The sequence below is a fragment of the Leucopleurus acutus genome (assembly GCF_964270905.1).
Source record: "Leucopleurus acutus genome assembly, chromosome: 10".
Classification (NCBI taxonomy): Eukaryota; Metazoa; Chordata; class Mammalia; order Artiodactyla; family Delphinidae; genus Leucopleurus; species Leucopleurus acutus.
Genome location: NC_139153.1, coordinates 71576271 through 71598551, shown reverse-complemented (window position 1 = coordinate 71598551; position 22281 = coordinate 71576271). Strand labels below are relative to the sequence as shown.

At 47.7% G+C, this 22281-nt stretch overlaps 1 protein-coding gene across 1 annotated transcript; it reads left to right on the top strand.

The window, feature by feature from the left end:
• Positions 1–15685: 15685 nt before the first annotated feature.
• Positions 15686–20087, top strand: LOC309967632 (triggering receptor expressed on myeloid cells 2-like; the record flags this gene model as incomplete). The annotated part of the gene is made up of 5 exons (XM_082848406.1): positions 15686–15725; positions 17188–17538; positions 18971–19061; positions 19795–19988; positions 20071–20087. The coding sequence occupies 5 exons, from the start codon at positions 15686–15688 to the stop codon at positions 20085–20087; spliced, it is 693 nt and encodes a 230-aa protein (XP_082704532.1).
• Positions 20088–22281: the final 2194 nt, after the last annotated feature.

Below are 22281 nucleotides of genomic sequence, written 5' to 3'. Positions count from 1 at the left end.
TCCAGGACATTTTACTCAAACCCTGGCCCCTCACATGCTCCTTCTGTTTGCCCTTCTCCCCGGAGCTCCAGGGGTATCCAGACCCCTGGCAGATCCAGGGCGGGCAGGTGCAGGGCAGGGGCGGGTGTCAGGCCAGAGCTGCTATTGCCTTTGGTGGACGAGACGAGGAGTCTTCCTGAGCAATGGACTGAGACTACAGGACATACCTGTGAAGGGCTTCCTGTTGTGGCCAAGGGAAGGAACAAATACAGGAAGCCCAGCACCCATGGAATGTTCACTCTGTGAGCCCTGATCTGATCCCACAGGACACACGTGTTCTTGCTGTGAGGCCAGCAGGCAAGCCTGAGGTTCACAGTCCCAATGGCTGCAAATGTGCTTTTCACTCTGCATCACCCTGCGTGGGTGGACGCCGCTCTGTGCGGCTCCTCCTTCGGGCTGATGGTCTTCTTGCCCCTGTGCTGGGAGTAGTGAAGGCGGAAGGCAGCCTCACGCCTGGGGCAGACCCTTCCCAGGGCAGCTCCCCGACCCCCACTGATTGACGCAGGGGGTCTGAAGCCCCGGCACCCCCTGCCACCTTGGCAAGTTCTGAAGAGTATCCCATCTCCAGAATGGCTCCCAAAGTGACCTGAGCTTCCTGTGGCCCAAGGGCAGCCTGACTTCTCCTGCTTGTCCTGCTTCCCCTGCCCTTCTCTTCCCCAGCCTGGTCCCCGAGCACTTTAAACTTCCTGGTACTAATCGCTGCCCCGGAGTCTGCTACCCACAAGCCCAATCTGCCCCTCTGCTTGTTTACAGGGTTGATTCTTTTCTTTGTTGTTTCTCTATTAACCATAAACGGCCTGTGACAATTGTTTTTCTGTAGCTCATATAAAGACAATTTAAAAAAATGTGTTTGATTAGTGTGGCCTTTCAGCAAACACTATGGAGTGACTACGGCAGGCTGGGAGCTGGGGCACAGGGATGACCCGAGGGGCAGAGATCCTTTCTCCTCCTCTCCCTCCCCCTCCTTCTGCACCCATCTCCCCCTTCCCCTCCCCTCTGATGTTCCTGACCCCAGCTTTGTTCTCTCCCACCCTTGCCAGGGACCCTCCCTGCACCTCCATTCCTGGAAATGATTCTCCATCTCCCTTCCCCTCTTCCCTCAGTCCCCACGGAACTTCCCAATTCCCAGGCAGGCCTGGGTGGGAAGTCTCTGACCCCTGGAGACCTTGCAAGTGTCCCCTAACTCTGTCATTCACCTTCAGCCCCTGCTTTTCTTCGGTGGGGAGGAGAAAGTTGAGGCTTGGGAGGAAGTGGTAGGAGAGAAGGGAGAAGGAAGGAGGAAAGATAGGTTCTTAATTTGTTACCAAGTCCAAGCTCGTACTTCTTGCCACACGACAGGCCAATCCATGGAGAGACAAGCTGTTGGGACAAGGAATAGCGATTTCATTTGGAAAGCCAGCAGACAGAGAAGATGGTGGACTAGTGACTCGAAGAACCATCCTAGCCCAGTTAGAATTCAGGCTTGCTTTATACTAAAAGGGGAGGGGGTGTGGCTGGTGGCTGCAACCTTCTTGGTGCCAGCCAGACCCTGGAGGGGATGTGATAATCCTTTGTTCTTGTAGTTGTCTACGCAGGTCAGGTCACCATGTTCCTGTAAATCTCCAACAAGACAAATGTGGTTCTCTGTTGTGCAACTTTGATCTCTATATGAATGGAAAAGTGTTATACCTTTAAAGGTCAGAGCCTTGAGAATGGGCTATTATGTATATTTCAGGCTATAAACAACATTCTTAACTCCAAGCAAAAGCAATAGAATACAAAGGTGAAAATCAAAGAAACAGATCCGATATGGAGTCAGATTTGTTCTTCAGTATTACAATTTCACCATGGTTTCCTCCTGGGCTTTTATGGCTTTCTCCACCCCAGAGGGAGTGAGACAGGCTGACGGGGAAGAGGCTGGGCACAGGAGAGCCAGAGTCCCCTGGAGTCTCTATCTAGTCTCAGATGTAGCACCTGCAGCTGAGGGTCCCACCTATAGGCCAAGGTCTCCCCCTCTTCTCCAGGCAGGCTTCAGTGGATGGGCTGAATCCCCTGGCTCTGGGTTTTTCTCCTCAGGGGCTTCCCTGCTCCCCTGCTTTCCTTCCCCCAACCCAACTCAAGAAGAGGGCCCGTGGCCTGGGAGGCCACATACCTGCTGCCACCTGTCCTGCTGGTGCTCTTGGCCTCAGATGAGGGGCAGGCAAGGAGGGCAGAGGGATCAGGGCAAGAGGAGGGGGAGATGGCTAAGTGAGATAGGTATGAAGGGGGCTCTGGGGAGGAGAGGGCAGGGACAGGGTGGCATTGTGGCCAGAGGCCGGCTCTGGGGCTCATTCTGAGTGTAGACACAAAGAGGGTGGCTCCCTGCAGGGGGGAAGCCCTCATCTCACAGCCCTGCAGTGGCGGTTGGCGGGGCTCCCTGACCTGAGGGAACAGAGGCCAGAGTTGCTGTGTAAACTAGAGGACAGGACAACTCCGTGCAATGCTGGTATCCACCCCAGCAAGGCTTAAAGATGAAAACCCACACAGGGAAATAGCAGCACATAGCTGTACTGTATTAACCACGTTCCAGGCTCTGGACAAGCCCCAGTGGCTTTGATTCTCTAGCCAGGATGACCTCAGCTTGGGCTTCTTCATCATGGCTGAACTCAGGGGGTTCTATTGGTGTGGAATCTATGAGTCTTCCAGGAACTCTGGTCTCAGAACCATCTGTCTGGTATATCCCAGGGTGAGTTCCTTTCCTCCTTTTGTGTGCCTCTCAGACTTCCTGAATCACAAGATGTTAGGGCTGGAAAGGACCCTCAAAATCACTTCCTTCAACCGTTTCATAGCTGAAAACTAGGGCCCCTTCCCAAGGTCTTTGGCTGGTCAGGGGCAGAACCAGCACAGAACTTAGGCCTGCTAGCTTTCCCGTCACACGCATTTCTCTGACCCTTTTTGTTGCTGCCAGCAGGACTCCTCCATTGATGCGTGATGATTGCAGAGCTTCCTCAGGCTTGAACAAGACTGGCTATTGGTCCATTCCCAGGCATCCCTACCCCGACCCTGACCCCCAACTTTCTCTCAAAGGGCTGTGCTCGAGATGGGTCACAGGTAACTGGGTGAGGGTCAAGAAAGGTGGACACAGGAGACAGCCAGGTAGCGAGGCAGACATGAGGCCCTGGGGGTGGAGCTGAGAGGCATAGCAGCCGAGGCCTCAAAGGGCCTGAACTTGCCCCTGATAGTAAGAGACCTTACCTGTCAGAGTGGGAACTTTGGGGTCATCCCTAACCCAAGGCCCTCAGTATTCCTCTTGCAAACTTCAGAGTTGCAAAGCATCCCCTGCATTCTCTGCAATGGTCAGGGCTTGAGTGACAGCTTCCCAGACTCCTGCCCTATGGGAGCCTGTCCAGCCGTTTGGATGCCTGAGGACCCAGATCGGTGGCTGGGTCATTCACTGCCCAAGCCTTGGCTCGTTCCCTTCTCCATGTAGGGCATGGGGCTAGGCTCCGGGAGGGGAATCAAAAACTTTGAGACCCCATCCTCAGCTGGAGGAGCCCACAGCCCAGCCAGGGAGACAGACAAGTAAATTAAGGATTATGATGCAGGGTGGAAGGTAACATCATAGAAGCATGTTGGGTGGAGGTCCAGTGAAGAGAGGAACAGGTTGATGGAGAAAGCCAGGGTTTGGACTTTCCTGGGGGACTCCCCAGAGGAGGTGACACCACCTGGGCCTCGTTGGTTGAGCAGGAATTTATCCAGGGGAGACAACACAGGTTGGGAGGGTGGAGGGAGCCATTAAACGTTGAAAGTGTATGACATGTTCAAATGAAAACAGAAGAGACTATAGAACACATCCAATATACAAGTGACAGTGTGATGCCTAATCTAAAATTGTGGCACTTCACAGTGAAGGAAATCCAACACTACTGAGCATGACACCTCCATTCATCTGCAGGGCCATGTGTGGCCTCCGCTTACCCAGGCCTGGGGGCTAGAAGTGGGGAGCCCTGGAGTGTGGGGCAAATAGATAGGAGTGCTCCCCTCCCTGTCACCTCCTCCAGCTTCAACACTGATCACCACCAGGAGCACCAGGAGGACCACTGCTGCCATCAGCCCTGTCACTGACAGGCACTGTCCCCTCACCCCTGTCCTCTCAGCCCTTCATTTCCTCCCACACACTGCTGACTGTGCCAAATGCCTCCAACTACCACATTCCCACAGATACCTGGCTCTTGGGATGACACGGAGTCAGACAGTTCGCTTCCGGTCACTTCACCTCTTTGAGCCTCAGTTTTCTCAACTGCAGAATGGGACCAATAACATCCCCACTTTCACCTGGGTACTTACCTTTGGCACTGTGACAGTTGGATATTATTCTGAACAGTTCTTTGTTGTGAGGGCCCATCCTGTACATTGCAGGATATTTAGCAGCATCCCAGGCCTCTACCCGTTAGACAGCAACAGCACAAATACCCCCAGACTGCACAGTTGTGGCAACCAAAAATGTCTCCAGACATTGGCAAGTTCGTCTTGTGGGACACAACCTCCCCCAGTTGGGAACCACCATTTTACAGGGTTGTTGTGAAGATTAAATGAGATCATGGACTCAGAGGGCCCAGTGCCAGGCATGTGATCAGGGCTGCTTCTTTCTCCTCCTTCCCATTCCAGCCCTTCTCTATCTTTCAATACAAGCAGGGGAGCTATCCCGGATCTGCAGGGGTCTAGGGAAAGGGCACACTCTGTGGTTACTACCACCCATGGCCGGATTTCTTCTCTAACCCCACCTGATGGTTTCCAGGTGGATGATGACAGCGGGGGTGGCACAAGTGAGAGTCACTCACCCCGCCTTCCTCCTGGAGGAAGACCTCATCCTTACACACCTGCCCACCGGACCTCAGACCACCCTCCCTTCTCCTCTCCAACCCCTCACTCCATTTCTGGCCATGACACAGGTCCTATGAGCAAGGCTGACATCTCATTATGGCTGAGGGCAAGCAAGGTCCTGTCTAACAAAAACATTCCCAAACGAGCTGTCTGAGCAGGAGGCAGTGAGATCGCAGCAGAGGCTGCGTGACTCACTGGGATTTTGCCCAGGGGGCTCTAGCATCTGGTTGGCAGCTGGATTCGATGACCTTTTATATCACCCTGGAGAAGTGATGAATCTGCAGTTCCAAGTAATCTTTCCCATGATGTGGCAGGACATCACCCTTCTGCCCACATGGCCTGGAGTTCCCAGAGTTCTGAGTCATTCCTTGGGGGCACTTCTGTCTCTGTGTGTGACCATAGAAAAAAGAATAGGTGAACATACATCAAAATATCACTACGATTATCTCTGGGCAATGGGATTAGAGGAGGGAAGGAAAATTCCACTCAATAAAATGAAGGACTGGCTCTGGAGCCAGATTACGTGGATCTAAATCTAACTTCTACCTTATATGAGCTGTGTGATCCTGGGTAAGTTATTTAATTTCTCTGGATCCCAGTTACCTGGAACAATAATACTATCTACCTGATGGGTAATAAGGTAACACATGGAAAGTATGTGTTTGCCTAGCACATAGTAAGCACTCAATAACTGTTCGTGTGTTTTAAGTGGTGGGATTATGGACAACTTTCACCTTTTTAGAGTGAATTTTCATATATTTTTCTGATAAAGATTAACTGAATATAGTTTTTAAAAGATTTTATAAATGCTGAATACATTTTACATAGTTATTCTTGTAATAGCCATAATCTCCCTTTAAAGCTGGGCACCACCTAAGTGTGGCAGCTGATCCTGGAGGAAATTGCTTGTGGTTTGAAGGTATGATGTTTCAACTGCACAAGAAGTATTTACCAAGTAACTGTTGATATCATTTGCTCTATGTCATCTACTTAGTAAGCACGATTAAATCTTGAGTCTTATAATTTCAATACTAGGTCTTTAAAAATTATCTAATTTTTCTAAATTGAGACTTCAAAAGTTCTGCTAAAATTTTTTTTTCGAAACAAGCAAATTTCACAGCAACTAATTTGTCTTTAGGACTATTTTTGCTTTCTACTCTAATTAAGGCACAAATTATTGCTCTAGAACTCCTGTGAATGTCTTGAAATTTAGAGTAACTTTAAAAGGGTCTCATGGCCAGATAATGTTAGGAAGGGCTGATGCTGGATGCACATTGGTCTCAAGATTTATTTCCTTGTTGATCCCTGATTGCCCAACACACTCTGGGTATAGAGGGAAGGACTTGTGACCTAGCTTAGACCAGGGCATCACAGGGAAATAGTGCCACCGTGTGGGGTCCAGTCTGTGCTAGAGGTGGGAATCAGCCCCTCCCTGGAGAAACTTTTTCTTTCTTTTCAGAAAGGCTGCAATTCTCTAATAATTCTCTTTCATTGTTAAGGCATTATGCATCCGACTATGGCAAGACCAATTTCAGCTGGCAGATCTCTGTGGTCAAAGCCTGGCCTGATTTCTACCCTGATGGGCATTCTGACTTCTCAACTCGATCTTGGACCAGAAGCCCAAGTGTGCCTTTCTGGATGAGATGGCCAGATATGTCCCAGACTTTCTCTGATGACTCATTTGAGGGCTTTACTTCACTCCCCAAACCCAGGTATGAACCTTCTAGAATCCAGCCACTACAGATTTTACAATATCAACATCACTTCCACATCTAGCAACAAAGAGGAACTGCCTCTTGTTTATTGCATCTCCCTAGCACCTGGCATGGTGCTTGGCATATGGTAGGTGCTTGGAAAATATTTGCAGAATAAATGAATGTGCCCCTGAGAAGAGTGCTACAGCCTCTCCCATTCCCTTCTATAAGACGGAAAGGAATGTCAAGAAGGAGGGGGCATTTGAAGGCCAAGTTTCCTTCCAGGAACAAATGGCTTACACAAAAGGGCTGAATTATCAATCATTTTAACAGGGTTCTTTACAGAGGAGTGGGCAAGGATAAGGGAACCAGTAAGGGAAGGGATCGTGATGCATCCAAAAACTGGGAGCTGTTAACACCCCCACACTTGAAAGAGCAAGGAGAAAGAATTGTGTTATTGGAACTGAGTGAGCACCAGAGCCATGGAAGAGGGACCACCAATAAGAGTTGTAGCTACAGAGGAAAGCAGCCCCTGTTTAAATCACGGCAGATGAGGAGGGAGTAGGAGGAAGTAAAGACCCCAACTTATTTCTCCTCCTGGCCTCCAAACTCTTGCCAATATCTTCCCTTGACTCAACCCATCAGTAAGTCAGTAAGCTGGGAGCCTGGGTGATACAGTCCAGAGGGGGTCAGTCTCCTTGGGACAGAGCAGGACTAAGCAGAAAGAACATGGGTTGGTGGAGGGGGCAGGAGAGGAGAATAACCAGCACAGTGGTCAAGGATGTCAAAGGCAGCAGAAAAGCCAAGAAGGGGAGGACTGGGAGGAGGCCACTTGTGACTTCTAAGGATCAAATTCAAAGGCATGAACAGCAAAGCCATCTCTAAAATTTTTTTTAAATAACAGAAATACAAGATAGAGAAGCAAGAAGGACTACAATTCTGCAGCCTGTGGAAGAAAAATCACATTCACAGAAAGAGAGACAAAATGAAAAGGCAGAGGACTTTGTACCAGATGAAGGAACAAGATAAAACCCCAGAAAAACAATTAAATGAAGTGGAGATAGGCAACCTTCCAGAAAAGAATTCAGAATAATGATAGTGAAGGTGATCCAGGACCTCGGAAAAAGAATAGAGGCAAAGATCAAGAAGATGCAAGAGGGCTTTCCTGGTGGCACAGTGGTTGAGAGTCCGCCTGCCGATGCAGGGGACATGGGTTCTTGCCCCAGTCTGGGAAGATCCCGCATGCCACGGAGTGGCTGGGCCTGTGAGCCGTGGCCGCTAAGCTTGCGCATCCAGAGCCTGTGCTCCACAACGGGAGAGGCCACAACAGTGAGAGGCCCATGTACCACAAAAAAGAAAAAAAAAAAAAAAAAAAAGAAGATGCAAGAAATGTTCAACGAAGACCTAGAAGAATTAAAGAACAAACACCTAGAAGAATTAAAGAACAAACAAACAGAGATGAACAACACAATAACCGAAATGAAAAATACACTAGAAGGAATCAATAGCAGAATAACTGAGGCAGAAGAACAGATAAATGACCTGGAAGACAGAATGGTGGAATTCACTGCCATGGAAAAGAATAAAGAAAAAAGAATGAAAAGAATTGAAGACAGCCTAAAAGACCTCTGGGACAACATTAAACCCTACAACATTCGCATTATAGGGGTCCCAGAAGGAGAAGAGAGAGAGAAAGGACCCGAGAAAATATTGAAGTGATTATAGTCGAAAACTTCCCTAACATGGGAAAGGAAATAGCCACCCAAGTCCAGGAAGCACAGAGAGTTCCAGGCAGGATAAACCCAAGGAGAAACATGCCAAGACACATAGTAATCAAACTGACAAAAATTAAAGACAAAGAAAAATTATTAAAAGCAACAAGGGAAAAATGACAAATAACATACAAGGGAACTCCCATAAGGTTAACAGTTGATTTCTCAGCAGAAACTCTACAAGCCAGAAAGGAGTGGTATGATATTTTTTAAGTGATGAAAGGGAAGAATCTACAACAAAGATTACCTGGCAAGGATCTCATTCAGATTAGACAGAGAAATCAAAAGCTTTACAGACAAGCAAAAGCTAAGAGAATTCAGCACCACCAAACCAGCTCTACAACAATGCTAAAGGAACTTCTCTAAGTGGGAAACAGAGAAGGAAAGGACCTACAAAAACAAACCCATAACAATTAAGAAAATGGTAATAGGAACATACATATCGATAATCACCTTAAATGTGAATGGATTAAATGCTCCAACCAAAAGACACAGGCTCTCTGAATGGATACAAAAACAAGACCCATATATATGCTGTCTACAAGAGACCCACTTCAGACCTAGGGACACATACAGACTGAAAGTGAGGGGATGGAAAAAGATATTCCATGCCAATGGAAATCAAAAGAAAGCTGGAGTAGCAATATTCATATCAGATAAAATAGGCTTTAAAATAAAGAATGTTACAAGAGACAAGAAAGGACACTACATAATGATCAAGGGATCAATCCAAGAAGATATAAAAATTATAAATATATATGCACCCAACATAGGAGCGCCTCAATACATAAGGCAACTGCTAATAGCTATAAAAGAGGAAATCAACAGTAACACAATAATAGTGGGGGACTTTAATATCTCATTTACACCAATGGACAGATCATCCAGACAGAAAATTAATGAGGAAACACAAGCTTTAAATGACACAACAGACCAGATAGATTTAATTGATATTTATAGGACATTCCATTCAAAACCAGCAGATTACACTTTCTTCTCAAGTGCACATGGAATATTCTCCAGGATAGATCACATCTTGGGTCACAAATCAAGCCTTGGTAAATTTAAGAAAACTGAAATCATATCAAGCATCTTTTCTGACCACAACGCTATGAGATTAGAAATCAATTACAGGGAAAAAAAGGTAAAAAACACAAACACATGGAGGCTAAACAATATGTTACTAAATAACCAAGAGATCACTGAAGAAATCAGAGGATATCAAAAATTACCTAGAGACAAATTACAATGAAAACACGACGATCCAAAACCTATGGGATGCAGCAAGAGCAGTTCTAAGAGGGAAGTTTATAGGAATATAAGCCTACCTAAGAAATAAGAAAAATCTCAAATAAACAATCTAAACTTACACCTAAAGGAACTAGACAAAGAAGAACAAACAAACCCCAAAGTTAGTAAAAGGAAAGAAATCATAAAGATCAGAGCAGAAATAAATCAAATAGAAACAAAGAAAACAATAGCAAAGATCAATAAAACTAAAAGCTGGTTCTTTGAGAAGATAAACAAAATTGATAAACTTTTAGCCAGATGCATCAAGAAAAAGAGGGAGAGGACTCAAATCAATAAAATTAGAAATGAAAAAGGAGAAGTTACAACAGACACGGCAGAAATACAAAGCATCCTAAGAGACTACTACAAGGAACTCTATGCCAATAAAATGGACAACCTGGAAGAAATGGACAAATTCTTAGAAAGGTATAACCCTCCAAGACTGAACAAGGAAGAAATAGAAAATATGAACAGACCAATCACAAATAATGAAATTGAAACTGTGATTAAAAATCTTCCAACAAACAGAAGTCCAGGACCAGATGGCTTCACAGGTTAATTCTATCAAACATTTAGAGAAGAGCTAACACCCATCCTTCTCAAACTCTTCCAAAAAATTGCAGAGGAAGGAACACTCCCAAACTCATTCTACGAGGCCACCATCACCCTGATACCAAAACCAGACAAAGATACTACAAAAAAAGAAAATTACAGACCAATATCACTGATGAATATAGATGCAAAACTCCTCAACAAAATACTAGCAAACAGAAATCCAACAACACATTAAAAGGATCATACACCATGATCAAGTGGGATTTATCCCAGGGATGCAAGGATTCTTTAATATACGCAAATCAATCAATGTGATACACCATATTAACAAATTGAAGAAGAAAAACCATATGATTATCTCAATAGATACAGAAAAAGCTTTTGACAAAATTCAACACCCATTTTTGATGAAAAACTCTCCAGAAAGTGGGCATAGAGGGAACCTACCTCAACATAATAAAGGCCATATACAACAAACCCACAGCAAACATCGTTCTCAATGGTGAAAAACTGAAAGCATTTCCTCTAAGATCAGGAACAAGACAAGGGTGTCCACTCTTGCCACTATTATTCAACATAGTTCTGGAAGTTTTAGCCACAGCAATCAGAGAAGAAAAAGAAACAAAAGGAATACAAATTGGAAAAGAAGAAATAAAACTGTCACTGTTTGCAGATGACATGATCCTATACATAGAGAAACCTAAAGATGCCACCAGAAAACTACTAGAGCTAATCAATGAATCTGGTAAAGTTGCAGGATACAAAATTAATGCACAGATATTTCTTGCATTCCTATACACTAATGATGAAAAATATGAAAGAGAAATTAAGGAAATACTCCCATTTACCATGGCAACAAAAAGAATAGAATACCTAGGAATAAACCTACCTAGGGAGACAAAAGACCTGTATGCAGAAAATTATAAGACACTGATGAAAGAAATTAAAGATGATACCAACAGATGGAGAGATATACCATGTTCTTGGATTGAGAGAATCAATATTGTGAAAATGACTATACTACCCAAAGCAATCTACAGATTCAATGCAATCCCTATCAAATTACCAATGGCATTTTTTACAGAACTCGAACAAAAAGTCTTAAAATTTGTATGGAGACACAAAAGATCCCGAATAGCCAAAGCAGTCTTGAGGGAAAAAAACCGAGCTGGAGGAATCAGACTCCCTGACTTCAGACTATACTACAGAACTACAGTAATAAGACTATATGCTACTGGCACAAAAACAGAAATATAGATCAATGGAACAGGATAGAAAGCCCAGAGATAAATCCATGTACCTATGGTCAACTAGTCTATGACAAAGGAGGCAAGGATATACAATGGAGAAAAGACAGTCTCTTCAATAAGTGGTGCTGGGAAAACTGGACAGCTACATGTAAAAGAATGAAATCAGAACACGCCCTAACATCATACACAAAAATAAACTCCAAATGGATTAGAGAACCAAATGTAAGACCGGACACTATAAAACTCTTAGAGGAAAACATAGGAAGAACATTCTTTGACATAAATCACAGCAAGATCTTTTTTGATCCACTTCCTAGAGTAATGGAAATAAAAACAAAAATAAACGAATGGGACCTAATAAAACTTAAAAGCTTTTGCACAGCAAAGGAAACCATAAACAAGACAAAAAGACAACCCTCAGAATGGGAGAAAATATTTGCAAATGAAGCAATGGACAAAGGATTAATCTCCAAAATATACAAGCAGTTCATGGAGCTCAATATCAAAAAACAAACAACCCAGTCAAAAAATGGGCGGAAGACCTAAATAGACATTTCTCCAAAGAAGACATACAGATTGCCAAAAAGCACATGAAAAGCTGCTCAACATCACTAATTATTAGAGAAATGCAAATCAAAACTACAATGAGGTATCACCTCACACCAGTTAGAATGGGCATCATCAGAAAATCTACAAACAATAAATGCTGGATAGAGTGTGGAGAAAAGGGAATTCTCTTGCACTGTAGGTAGGAATGTAAATTGATACAGCCACTATGGAGAACAGTATGGAGGTTCCTTAAAAAACTAAAAATAGAATTACCATATGACACAGCAATCCCACTACTGGGCATATACCCAGAGAAAACCATAATTCAAAAAGACACATGCACCTCAGTGTTCATTGCAGCACTTATTACAACAGCCAGGTCATGGAAGCCACCTAAATGCCCATCGACAGACGAATGGATAAAGAAGATGTGGTACATATATACAATGGAATATTACTCAGCCATAAGAAGGAACGAAACTGGGTCATTTGTGGAGACGTGGATGGATCCAGAGACTGTCATACAGAGTGAAGTAAGTCAGAAAGAGAAAAACAAATTCCCTATATGCGGAAACTAGAAAAATGGTACAGATGAACTGGTTTGCAGGGCAGAAACAGAGACATAGATGTAGAGAACAAATGTATGGACACTAACGGGGGGAAGCGGCGGGGCATGGTGGTGGGATGAACTGGGAGATTGGGATTGACATGTATACACTGATGTGTATAAAGTGGATGACTAATAAGAACCTACTGTATAAAAATAAATAAAATAAAATTCAAAAAAAATACAAGATAATAAAAGAACACCAATTGAAGGGGCAGCAGAGACAAACGAGGGGTTTTCAGGACAGGTGAGACTGTGCCCATGTGAACATGGAGGAAAAAATGGCTCTGGGGGTGGGAGGGCGGTAGAACTTAAAGATACTGGAAGAGAGAGGACATAGGTGAGAAAGCAAGTTCCTGGGGATTATCAAAGGCAGGGAGCGGGGGAGAGAGAGACAGAAAGAGAGAAAGAGAGAGAGAGAGAGAGAGAGAGAGAGAGAGAGAGCGCGCAGTCATCTTGGAAAAGGAAAATGGAAATCTGGGATGGACATAGACAGGAGGAAGAAAGAAAGAATTTAGAGAAAAATACATTGAAGAGGGAGGAAAATAATGCCAGCTACTTTTTTTGAGCACTTGACAATGTGCCATACACATTTACATATCCAGATAGTGAAGCCAACTAGAGAGTTAGGAAACCTGCCCAATAGCTAGTAAATAACAGAGCTGGGCTTACTCACCATAAGAAGCAGAGCCTGTGTGCTTAACCCCTACTCTGTAGTTTCAATTTCTGTCCCACTTAGCCTACCAATCCTACACTCTGCCCCATGCTCAGGCTAGACATCTTCCCCTGCCCCTGCCAGATCTGGATCACTCCTGATCCAATCAAGTGGCAGGTGAGATTCCCTACACCTATGATGCCTTTCACCAGGTTCAGTGCCTGGGTCCCTTCTTCTAAGCTCTGGTGTTCTCAACCAGATCTTCCCTTTGGCTGGACATCCTGCCTCACTATGGCCCCTGGACAGGGGTTGAGATCTTCAGCTTAGAAAATATATCTTAATAATGGGAGAATGGCCTCAGCTGGAAGTGGCGGAGAGTGACAATGCAAATACAAAGAGAGAGGTGGGAGCACGTCAAGTCTGTGAGGGATCAGAAGTGAGAGAGAGTTTGGGGGTGGAAGGCAGGGGTTTGGATCCAGGAAGATGAGATCGAGCAAAAGCAGGACGGGACCAAAGAGGGAAGTGGGAAAAGGAAATCTTAAGTGGCTGCTTAGCAGCAGATGATGTTTGTAGGCTCTAATGTCTGTGGTTGGTGGTGCCAGCTAAGGGTGGAGTGGGTACCAAGTCACTCTCTCAAGCCCACTTCTCAGGCAGGGCTGGGCAAGGGATTTCCCAGGTTGGGCTGATGGTGTGCCTGGATAGAGTTTGAGTTGTTTCAGTTCCGAGAAGCTTGTTTTCCTGCCAGTTGTTGGCAGCCACACCCCTTCCCATCCCAGGGCCTGTCTGGGTGCTGGTCATGGTCCTGACAGGGCTCTTGTACTTCTCTGGCCGCCCAGGTGGGCGAGAGTGGGGATAGGAGGATAACAGAATCTGAAAGAGGGTGAGGATGTTCACATATGTTGATTTATTTCTAGGGAAGGAGGGGGAGTAGAGCTGTGTATTTGAGGATAGTGACGATTTGGAAGAGCTGCTATAGGCAGTTTACTAGGAAACTTCCAGAAATTCTGAAAGGGATTACGCAGCAGCTGTGAAGTCTTAGCCAAAGTTAGACATCAGGAGTATGTCATGTTTCCAGTCATGCCTCTGGTTCTAGGGCTTCCCTCAGCAATGGTCACCACTGTATCCAGGAGCACTGAGGCTCCAAGAGACCTGAGTTCTCCAGCACATACATGGTAGTTGAATAATGCATGCATACGTGAATGACGGCATTCAGCTGGAATGATGTAATAGAGGGGAAAAGAGCTCTGTGCCCAAGTGTGAAGTGGCAGGTATCTTTGAACTCAGATTTAGCAAAAGGAAAGGAAGGACCCTGTGCTTGGGAGTGGGGTGGTGCAGAAATGTTCCTATGCTCAGACATGAGAATTAGGGGATTGAACTACAAATCAGCACAAGCTAAGAGAAGAGAGGGTTTGATGTGCACATGCTGTGAATTCATATGCATGAATTGGCAAAGATTTCTTGGTACCTGCCCTTTGCTATGAGGCTTAGAGGAATAAAAAATATGCTTTTCTCAGATAGGAAGGATGTGAGAAGAAGAGGTCAGAATGGGGCATAAGTGGGACAGAAAGTAAGATAAAGATTCATGGGATTTCTGAGTTCTGCTTCTGCCTAAGATACAGAAAGCTAGAAACATTTAAAATAGCACCAAAATCATGAAATACTTAGATAGACATTTAACAAAATATGTGCAAGATTTGTATGCTGAAAACTATAAAACATTGGTGAGAGAAACCATAGAAGAAATATGTCCACGGATTGGAAGACTCAATAGTGTTAAGATGTCTAGTTCCCTCCAAATCGAGCTACAGATTCAGTGTAATCCCATCAAAAGCCTAGCAGGCTTTGGGGAGAGTGTAGGGGGGAGAAAATGACACACAGTGTCTAAAATTTACATAACAAAATTACTAGAACAGCTAAAACCATTTTGGAAAGGAACAGTGTAGTTGGATTACTCACATCACCTGATTTCAAGACTTGTTATAAAGCTACAGAGAGTAGTCAAGATGGGGTGATATTGGTAAAAGGATAGACACATAGATCAATGGAACAGAGCAGACAGTCAAGAAGTAGACCTGCATGTCAAGGGATTTTCAATGAAGATACTAAGGCAACTGAATGGAGAAAGGGTAGTCTTCTAAACCATGAGAAGGCTGGTACAGGCAGGACAGTGGGCTGTCCTCTTGGAGGTCTGGGATCCTCAGCACCGCGCTGCTGGGCTGCAGTGGTGGCTCCTCCTCTCCTCCCCTCCCCCACCCCACTCCCCCTCCTTGAATCATAAAGCCAGGTCCCAGTTCTGATGATTACTCAACCTCCAGGAGCCGGTTCCTGTGGGCAGCGCCTGACGAGCCTGACCCTCTCCTTTCTGCAGTTCAAGGGAAAGAGAGATCTTGCACAAGGCACCCTGCGTCTGTCCTCCACAAGGGAAGGGTGACATGGAGCCTCTTGAGCTGCTCATCTTGCTCTTTGTCACAGGTAGGATTCCCTCCCTCCGCTGCCTTCTTTCCCTCTCCTTCCTTGAGTATATGGCAAGTGGGTGGGTGGGTAGGGAGCACTGAGCCAAAGTGTGAAGATGGCTGAAATTCTCGGCATGTCCCGCACCCCCTCTTCTCACTGTGCCCCATATTCTTCATCATCTCCCTCTCTCCCCAGCATCAGATTCTTCATGTACGTGGAAGTGTCAGAGGCTGGTGGATTCGGACACCTAGAAAGGGAAGGAGTTCTAATGGTGGCATCTCAGGCACTAGCTAGTAGTTGGGGGAAGTTTTGGGGGGCACTGGTAAGAGCCCCTAAAATTATGAACCACTTAACTAGCCCCAGAAGAGTAGCAGCGTGGGAGGGAGAAAAGAACCTGGTACTGGCAATCTGCATTTTTGGGGTGCCCCTCCTGTGCTCTGAAGGTCCTCTTGTCCTCAGCCCTGGATGGGAGGTGAAGGGGCTGAAGATTTTGTGATTGAGCTGGGGAGACTGGCATCCCAGATTCTTGCACATGACGGCCTTTTCTCGTTGGGGAAGGGTGCCTCTTGCTCCCCCAGAGCAATAGGCATACCTGGGTGAGAGGAGAGACTGTTCCAATGGAGCTGGAGCTTCTTGGCTGGAGGTGGAGTAAGGGAGGGGGATGCGCTGGCCTGCCCAAAGGCAGAGGGATGGACTGGGTAGTATGGAGGGGCCACTGCTCACCAGGTCTTTCTGGTTCCAAAAGACAGGCCACCAGCTCCCCAATCCTTTTTACAAGTTTCTGTCACCATGTGGTTGAAGAGAGGGGAGGCTGAGGCAGAGGGCACTGGGTGGTTCTCTTATAGCCCCTGCCCTGGCAATAGACTGGCACTCTAAGCCCACCCCAAGGAGGGTCCCTAAAATAGCAGCCTCATGTCTCTCCCAAAATAGTTCTGAGACGCATCCCTCCTGAAAGGGGAACAAAGGCACAGAAATAGGGAAGCTGGAAGCTAAAGGTCAGAAAGAGGAGAATGCAGTGCTGGTATGAGCGTGGGCAGCTGCAAAGGAAGCAAGGATGGAGGGCGTGGGGAGGGGGTGCCCAGCCCCACGTGGGACCAGTCCCAGGCCTGAGAGGGCCACTGGCCCTGCTCTCTTGAGATGGAGTGGGAGAGGGGAGGGCTTGATTTCATGTGACAGGAAGAACATGAGTAGACTAGGACTGGAGGGAACTTCAAGACCAAATGTCTCTGGAAATAGGCCCAGAGAGGGTCAGTTATTTCTCTAAAGATGTCCAGCAAGTCCAATGGTGATAAAGCCAGATCCAGGACCCGGGTTTCCTGGTTTCCAGCTTCCTATAAACACATACCTGGGTTATACCACCTTCTCCCAACCTGTGTAAAGGCCTGAGTTCCTTAAGTGTGGGATTTCTGTCTCTTCTGTTCATTGAACATAGTAGGTGTTCAATAAACACTTGGTAAGTGAATGAATGTCTCCTCCCCAGAGCTATCCCGAGCCCACAACACCACGGTGTTCCAGGGCATGGCAGGCCGGTCCCTGAGGGTCTCCTGCCCCTACAACTCCTTGAAGCACTGGGGGAGACGCAAAGCCTGGTGCCGCCAGCTGGGTGAAGAGGGCCTGTGCCAGCAGGTGGTCAGCACTCACCCCTCGTGGCTGCTGTCCTTCCTGAAGAGGCGCAATGGGAGCACGGCCATCACGGATGATGCCCTGGGTGGCACACTCACCATTACTCTGCGGAATCTTCAAGCCCACGACGCTGGCCTCTATCAGTGCCAGAGTCTCCATGGTAGCGAGGCCGACACCCTCAGGAAGGTCCTGGTGGAGGTGCTGGCTGGTGAGTGGGCAGCTGACTGCACCCTGGCCTGCCCTTGGGCCTGGGGTCGTCTTTAGTATCTGAGCACAGGACCACCCTCAGGGCTTCTGGGGACCCTGGGAAATCCCCCAGTGTGGATCTTGTCCCTCCCCACCCCACAACTCAGGGTCACTGTGGATAGTTGTGCAGGTTGCTAACTGCACAAGGGGGTCACAATCCAGCCCTGCTGTCTCTCTCCAGGCTGTGCTCCCTGGTGGAGGACTGCATCACTTGCAGGAAGGGTACAGTTCTCTAATTTGCCCAAGGCACCTTATGAGCTAGCTGTGGTCCTGCTTCCCCCAAACAGCTTTATCCATTTGGCATCTGGTTAGGATGTGAGCACTGAGGTGGTCCTTAAGGAGTAGGAGGACATTCACCTATTCCTTCACCCAACCACCCAACGGACCTACCAACATAGATTAAGCACCAACCTGGTACAGAGAAACAACCCTAGAAAGGAACACTGCTGTGACCCTGGGCAACGTGCTTCTCCTCTCTGGGCCTCCATTTCCCCATCTTGAAATGGAGGTCGTGGTGCCTGTGCTGCTGACCCCACAGGGCTCCCATGAGACACAAATGACATGACAGAGTTAAAATTGCTTGGGAGTCAGTGACAGTCGTTGCCCCAGCCTCCTGCTGCTAACTGCTCGGGATCCTCATTTCAGGCTTGACTAGGTGAGATGCGCAGTGGTGGGGTCCTTCTCATCCCTGAGTTTGCACAGGGGATGCCCTTCAGGAAAGCTTTCTGTCTGTGTCTCCGGAACGTGATTGTGTCCCAAAGGAGAACAAATCTGAGGTTACGTATCCCTTTTCTGACTCTCCCCTTGTCCAACTCCTCTCTCCAGCATGGCCCCTTATCATGGAAATGAAGGTTGAAAGTAACATTTGTCTAAGGTGGGGAGGGTAGGGGACACCACCTGCCTTAGACCCCAAACCCTACCCCCATGAGAGTAGGGGGCGAGGACACACAGATTTTCAGCCCTATCAGGGTCTAAGGCTCAGCTGACTCCCAAGAGAATAGCAGGAGAAGAATAACAACAACAACAACAACAACAATAATCCGTAGCTGGTATAGGCAGCTCGACTGTTTACACAGGACTTTCAAAAACACCCATTATTTCGTTTGATCTTCCTAAAGACCCTGTGTGATGGGAGGGTGGGAGCTGCAGTTACTGAGCTCCTGTGAGGGGATGGGCATTACACAGGATGCTTTCACTGTATCCTGCAACACTATTATTAAGAAGGTGTTCCTAACTGCCCCACTTTACAGGTGAGGAAACTGAGGCTCAGAGAGGTTAACAACTTGATCCACCCAGGGCCATGTCCCAGAGAGCCTCCCCCCCACCCAGAGAGGTTCTCCCCACTGTGGCATCAAGGAGGGGGGCTAGAAGCTCACAGGCTCTGTCTCCCACAGACCCCCTTGATTACCAGGACCCTGGAGATCTCTGGATCCCTGAGGAGTCCGAGCGCTTTGAGGATGCCCAGGTGGAGCACAGCATCTCCAGGTATAGTGACAAGTCTTTCCTAAAATCCCTGGGCAGACCTCCACCCTGCAGAGCCAAGGCATGGGGTGGCAGCTGGGGGGTGGCATGTGCCAGAAGTACAAATTCCAAGGCAATGAGACACTAAAGTGTCTGCATGTGATCTTGTCTAAACACCCCTCCAACCAGCCAGTGTGTGTTGGTATGACTGTGCCAGTTGTTAAAATATTGCAAAACTTCCCTAACAGTTTGTAAGTAGCTGCTGCTCCAAGACTGCTGAGTGGTCGGCCTCCCACCCCCTCCCCTGGCAGCCCTCAGACATCTCCACAATTCAGCAACAATGAAACTTTGAGTATTTTAGTACAAAACTGGTACCCTCAGACCCCTGCTTCCCTGATGGGACCAGAATCAGTTACGACTGGTTCTTGATTGGTGTTTAAACACTGTGAGTATAACCATGAAGTGCACATGTGCATGCAGACACACACACACCATACCACACCATCATGCAGAAAACTGCTCAGCAAGGGAGGTAATTGTTTAAAAGCAGTCAGCAGGTAGATCCATGCCTGGAACTCAGGTCTCCTGACTACAGGTTCCCCCAAGCCCCGCAAAGCCTCATCCAGGGATGGTGCTGGATGGGGAGATATCCTCAGCCCCCGGAGCTCCTCGTGTCTCCCCATTCCTTCTATGAGGGCAGATTCCAGTCTGTGGGTCCCCTCATGGCCTCCCACATGTCCTCTTTTTTTTCTCCAAGGAACCTTTCTGAAGAGGAGAGCCCCTTCCCACCCATTTCCATCCTTTTCCTCCTGGCCTGCATCTTTCTCAGCAAGCTTCTGGCAGCCAGCGCTCTCTGGGCTGCAGCCTGGCATGGGCAGAAACGGAGGACACCCCATGCCAGTGGGCTGGACTGTGGCCATGACCCAGGTTACCAGCTCCAAACCTTGACAGGTGAGCTTGGAGAGCACGGTGGCCACTGGGGGCTGGTGAGGTGGTGCTGAGAGGGGCCAAGTGAGTACTCTCTCTGTTGCAGAGCTGAGAGACACGTGACAGGAGGACCCACGGTGGAGGAGAGGCCCAGGAGAGGTCTGCACGGACGACCCCAGCCTGCTGCACACCCACCCCTTGGCCACCAAGTCTCCTGGTTCTGCTTTCGCAAAAGGCCACTCTGCCTGTACCCTGCTTCTCTTGGCCCCTGGAAGCAGGGATTTGTGCGTGTGTGCATGTGTGTGTGTGTGCGTGTGTGTGTGCGTGTGTGCATGGGAGGTGGGAAGGACATCTACCAACTTCTGGACATTGGACATTAAACACTCTCACAAATAAATCCAAGACTTCATGCTTAACTGATGGTTTAGGGCGTCATGAAGGTCTCTTTTGCTACAGGGCTAGGAGAGAGAATTCAGATGAGGAAAAGATAAAAGGTCTGGCTCCTTGGGGCCTAGGGTTTTAGAATATCATGTCCCTCCATTCCCACAGGCTCCAAACTGGCCAATCTTTTTATTCTTCTCTCTCCCTCCCAGAGATCTGATTACCAAGCCCTGCCTCCTCCTGTGGAATTTCTCTAGCATCCTCTCCTCTCCTCCTCCTGCCTCCTGTCCATCAGTTTCCTAGGATTACTGCTGGGCCCCCTGCCCCAGGCCCCCTTCCTCCCTCCACCCCCCTCAAGTCCATCCAATTCCCAGCTGACTCAAACCTCTAGCAAACCTAGAGGTTTGCTTTTATCATGTTACTCCGCCTCCGGAGAAATGGCAAGGGACTGTGTTGCAGAGTGCAGCGAACCAGAGCTGGGGACTACTGGTGCAAGCCCCTTATCCTGTGGAAGGGAAACTGCGACTCAAAAGGGAAAGGATTTACCCAAAGTCCCTCGTAGAGCCTGGAAATCCTACTTTCACTTGGCGTTCAAGATGTCCTTCCCTCTAGCTCAATCCTACTCATTTATTTGTATATTTATTCAATAAATATTTTCTGTGCCAGGTACTAGTCTAGGCATTGGGGACATAACAGTGAACAAAACAAGCAAAGATTTCTGCCCACACAGAGCCGTGTTCTAGTGGGAAGAGAGCAGACAAACAGAGTAAGTCAGTCAGTCAGATGGTTAGGAGTACGGGGAGTGCAGAAGGCGCGGGGGATGATGCAATTCTGAAGAGCAGTCAGAAGGAACCGTTTGAGAAACGCTTTGAGGAAGCAAGGGGGGAAGAGTGCCAGGCAGGTCAGGGAACCTTCTCTCTCTCTTCAACACACACACGCCACCTGAGGTGGAGTGAGGAGAATGGGATGGACACTACCCTGAGAGTGGGTTGCCCCGAAGAGGAGGAAGCAAGTTGGCCACATCCTCAGGTTCTCTGTCCTGGGCCTCAGGGAGGTGGAATCCCAGGAGCCCCTGTGGCCATGGCCACACGGGGCTGCGTTGCCCCCTAAACTGGGTGTGGATACCTGGGGTTTTGAATCACTGGGAAGGAGCCCCTGATGCAGTCCTGTGTTCCAGCCTCATGTCAACACATCACTCCCCTAATTGCAGTCCTGCCCCAGCCCTGCCTCACCCACTCCCTGCTTAGGCTGCTCCGCTGTCTCTGTCCCCAGCTCCAGGACTCCGGTCCAGTCTGTGTTTCCCTGGTGTCCCTGACTCAGCGGCACATGAAACTTCCCCATCGGGTCCTGGGGCAGTCGTCTCCTTCCTGCAGACACAGGCACAGTCTAGGAGCCAAGGCTGAGCAGAGCCCAAACTGAGCCCCCTGCACCTCCCTCGCTCCCGCCCCGTCTGGGCACCGAGAGTGATGAGATGGAAGGGGAGGCTCCAGGATGTGCCTGGTGGTGGAGTGCCGCTGGAACTTTCCTCCCCTGGGGAACTCAGCCTTTTCTCCTGCCTGCTCTGCCATGTCAGAGACATCTACCCTGGGATTCAGATCGCCATCGGGATCCCCTGCCTTGGACTCTCTGGAGTGCACACTGAACAGAAGGGGTTTTCCAATTTCAAGTTTGCCTCCTACTAAGAAAACTTAAGCAAATTCCTTAACTCCTCTGAGCCTAGGGTCCTCGCATGTAAAAATAAACAAAAAACCCAACAGCAAACCAAAACAAAACAACTCTACTTTGGTGGGTTTTTATGCGATTGAAAGGAATAACATTAAAGTCCTGGCCAGATGTCTGGCACATAGTAGGTCCTGGATAAGCGCTGGCTTCCTTCCTCTTCTCTAATGCCCAATGATAGGACACCTCCCTGGATCCTGGCCACCTCTGTCCTAGG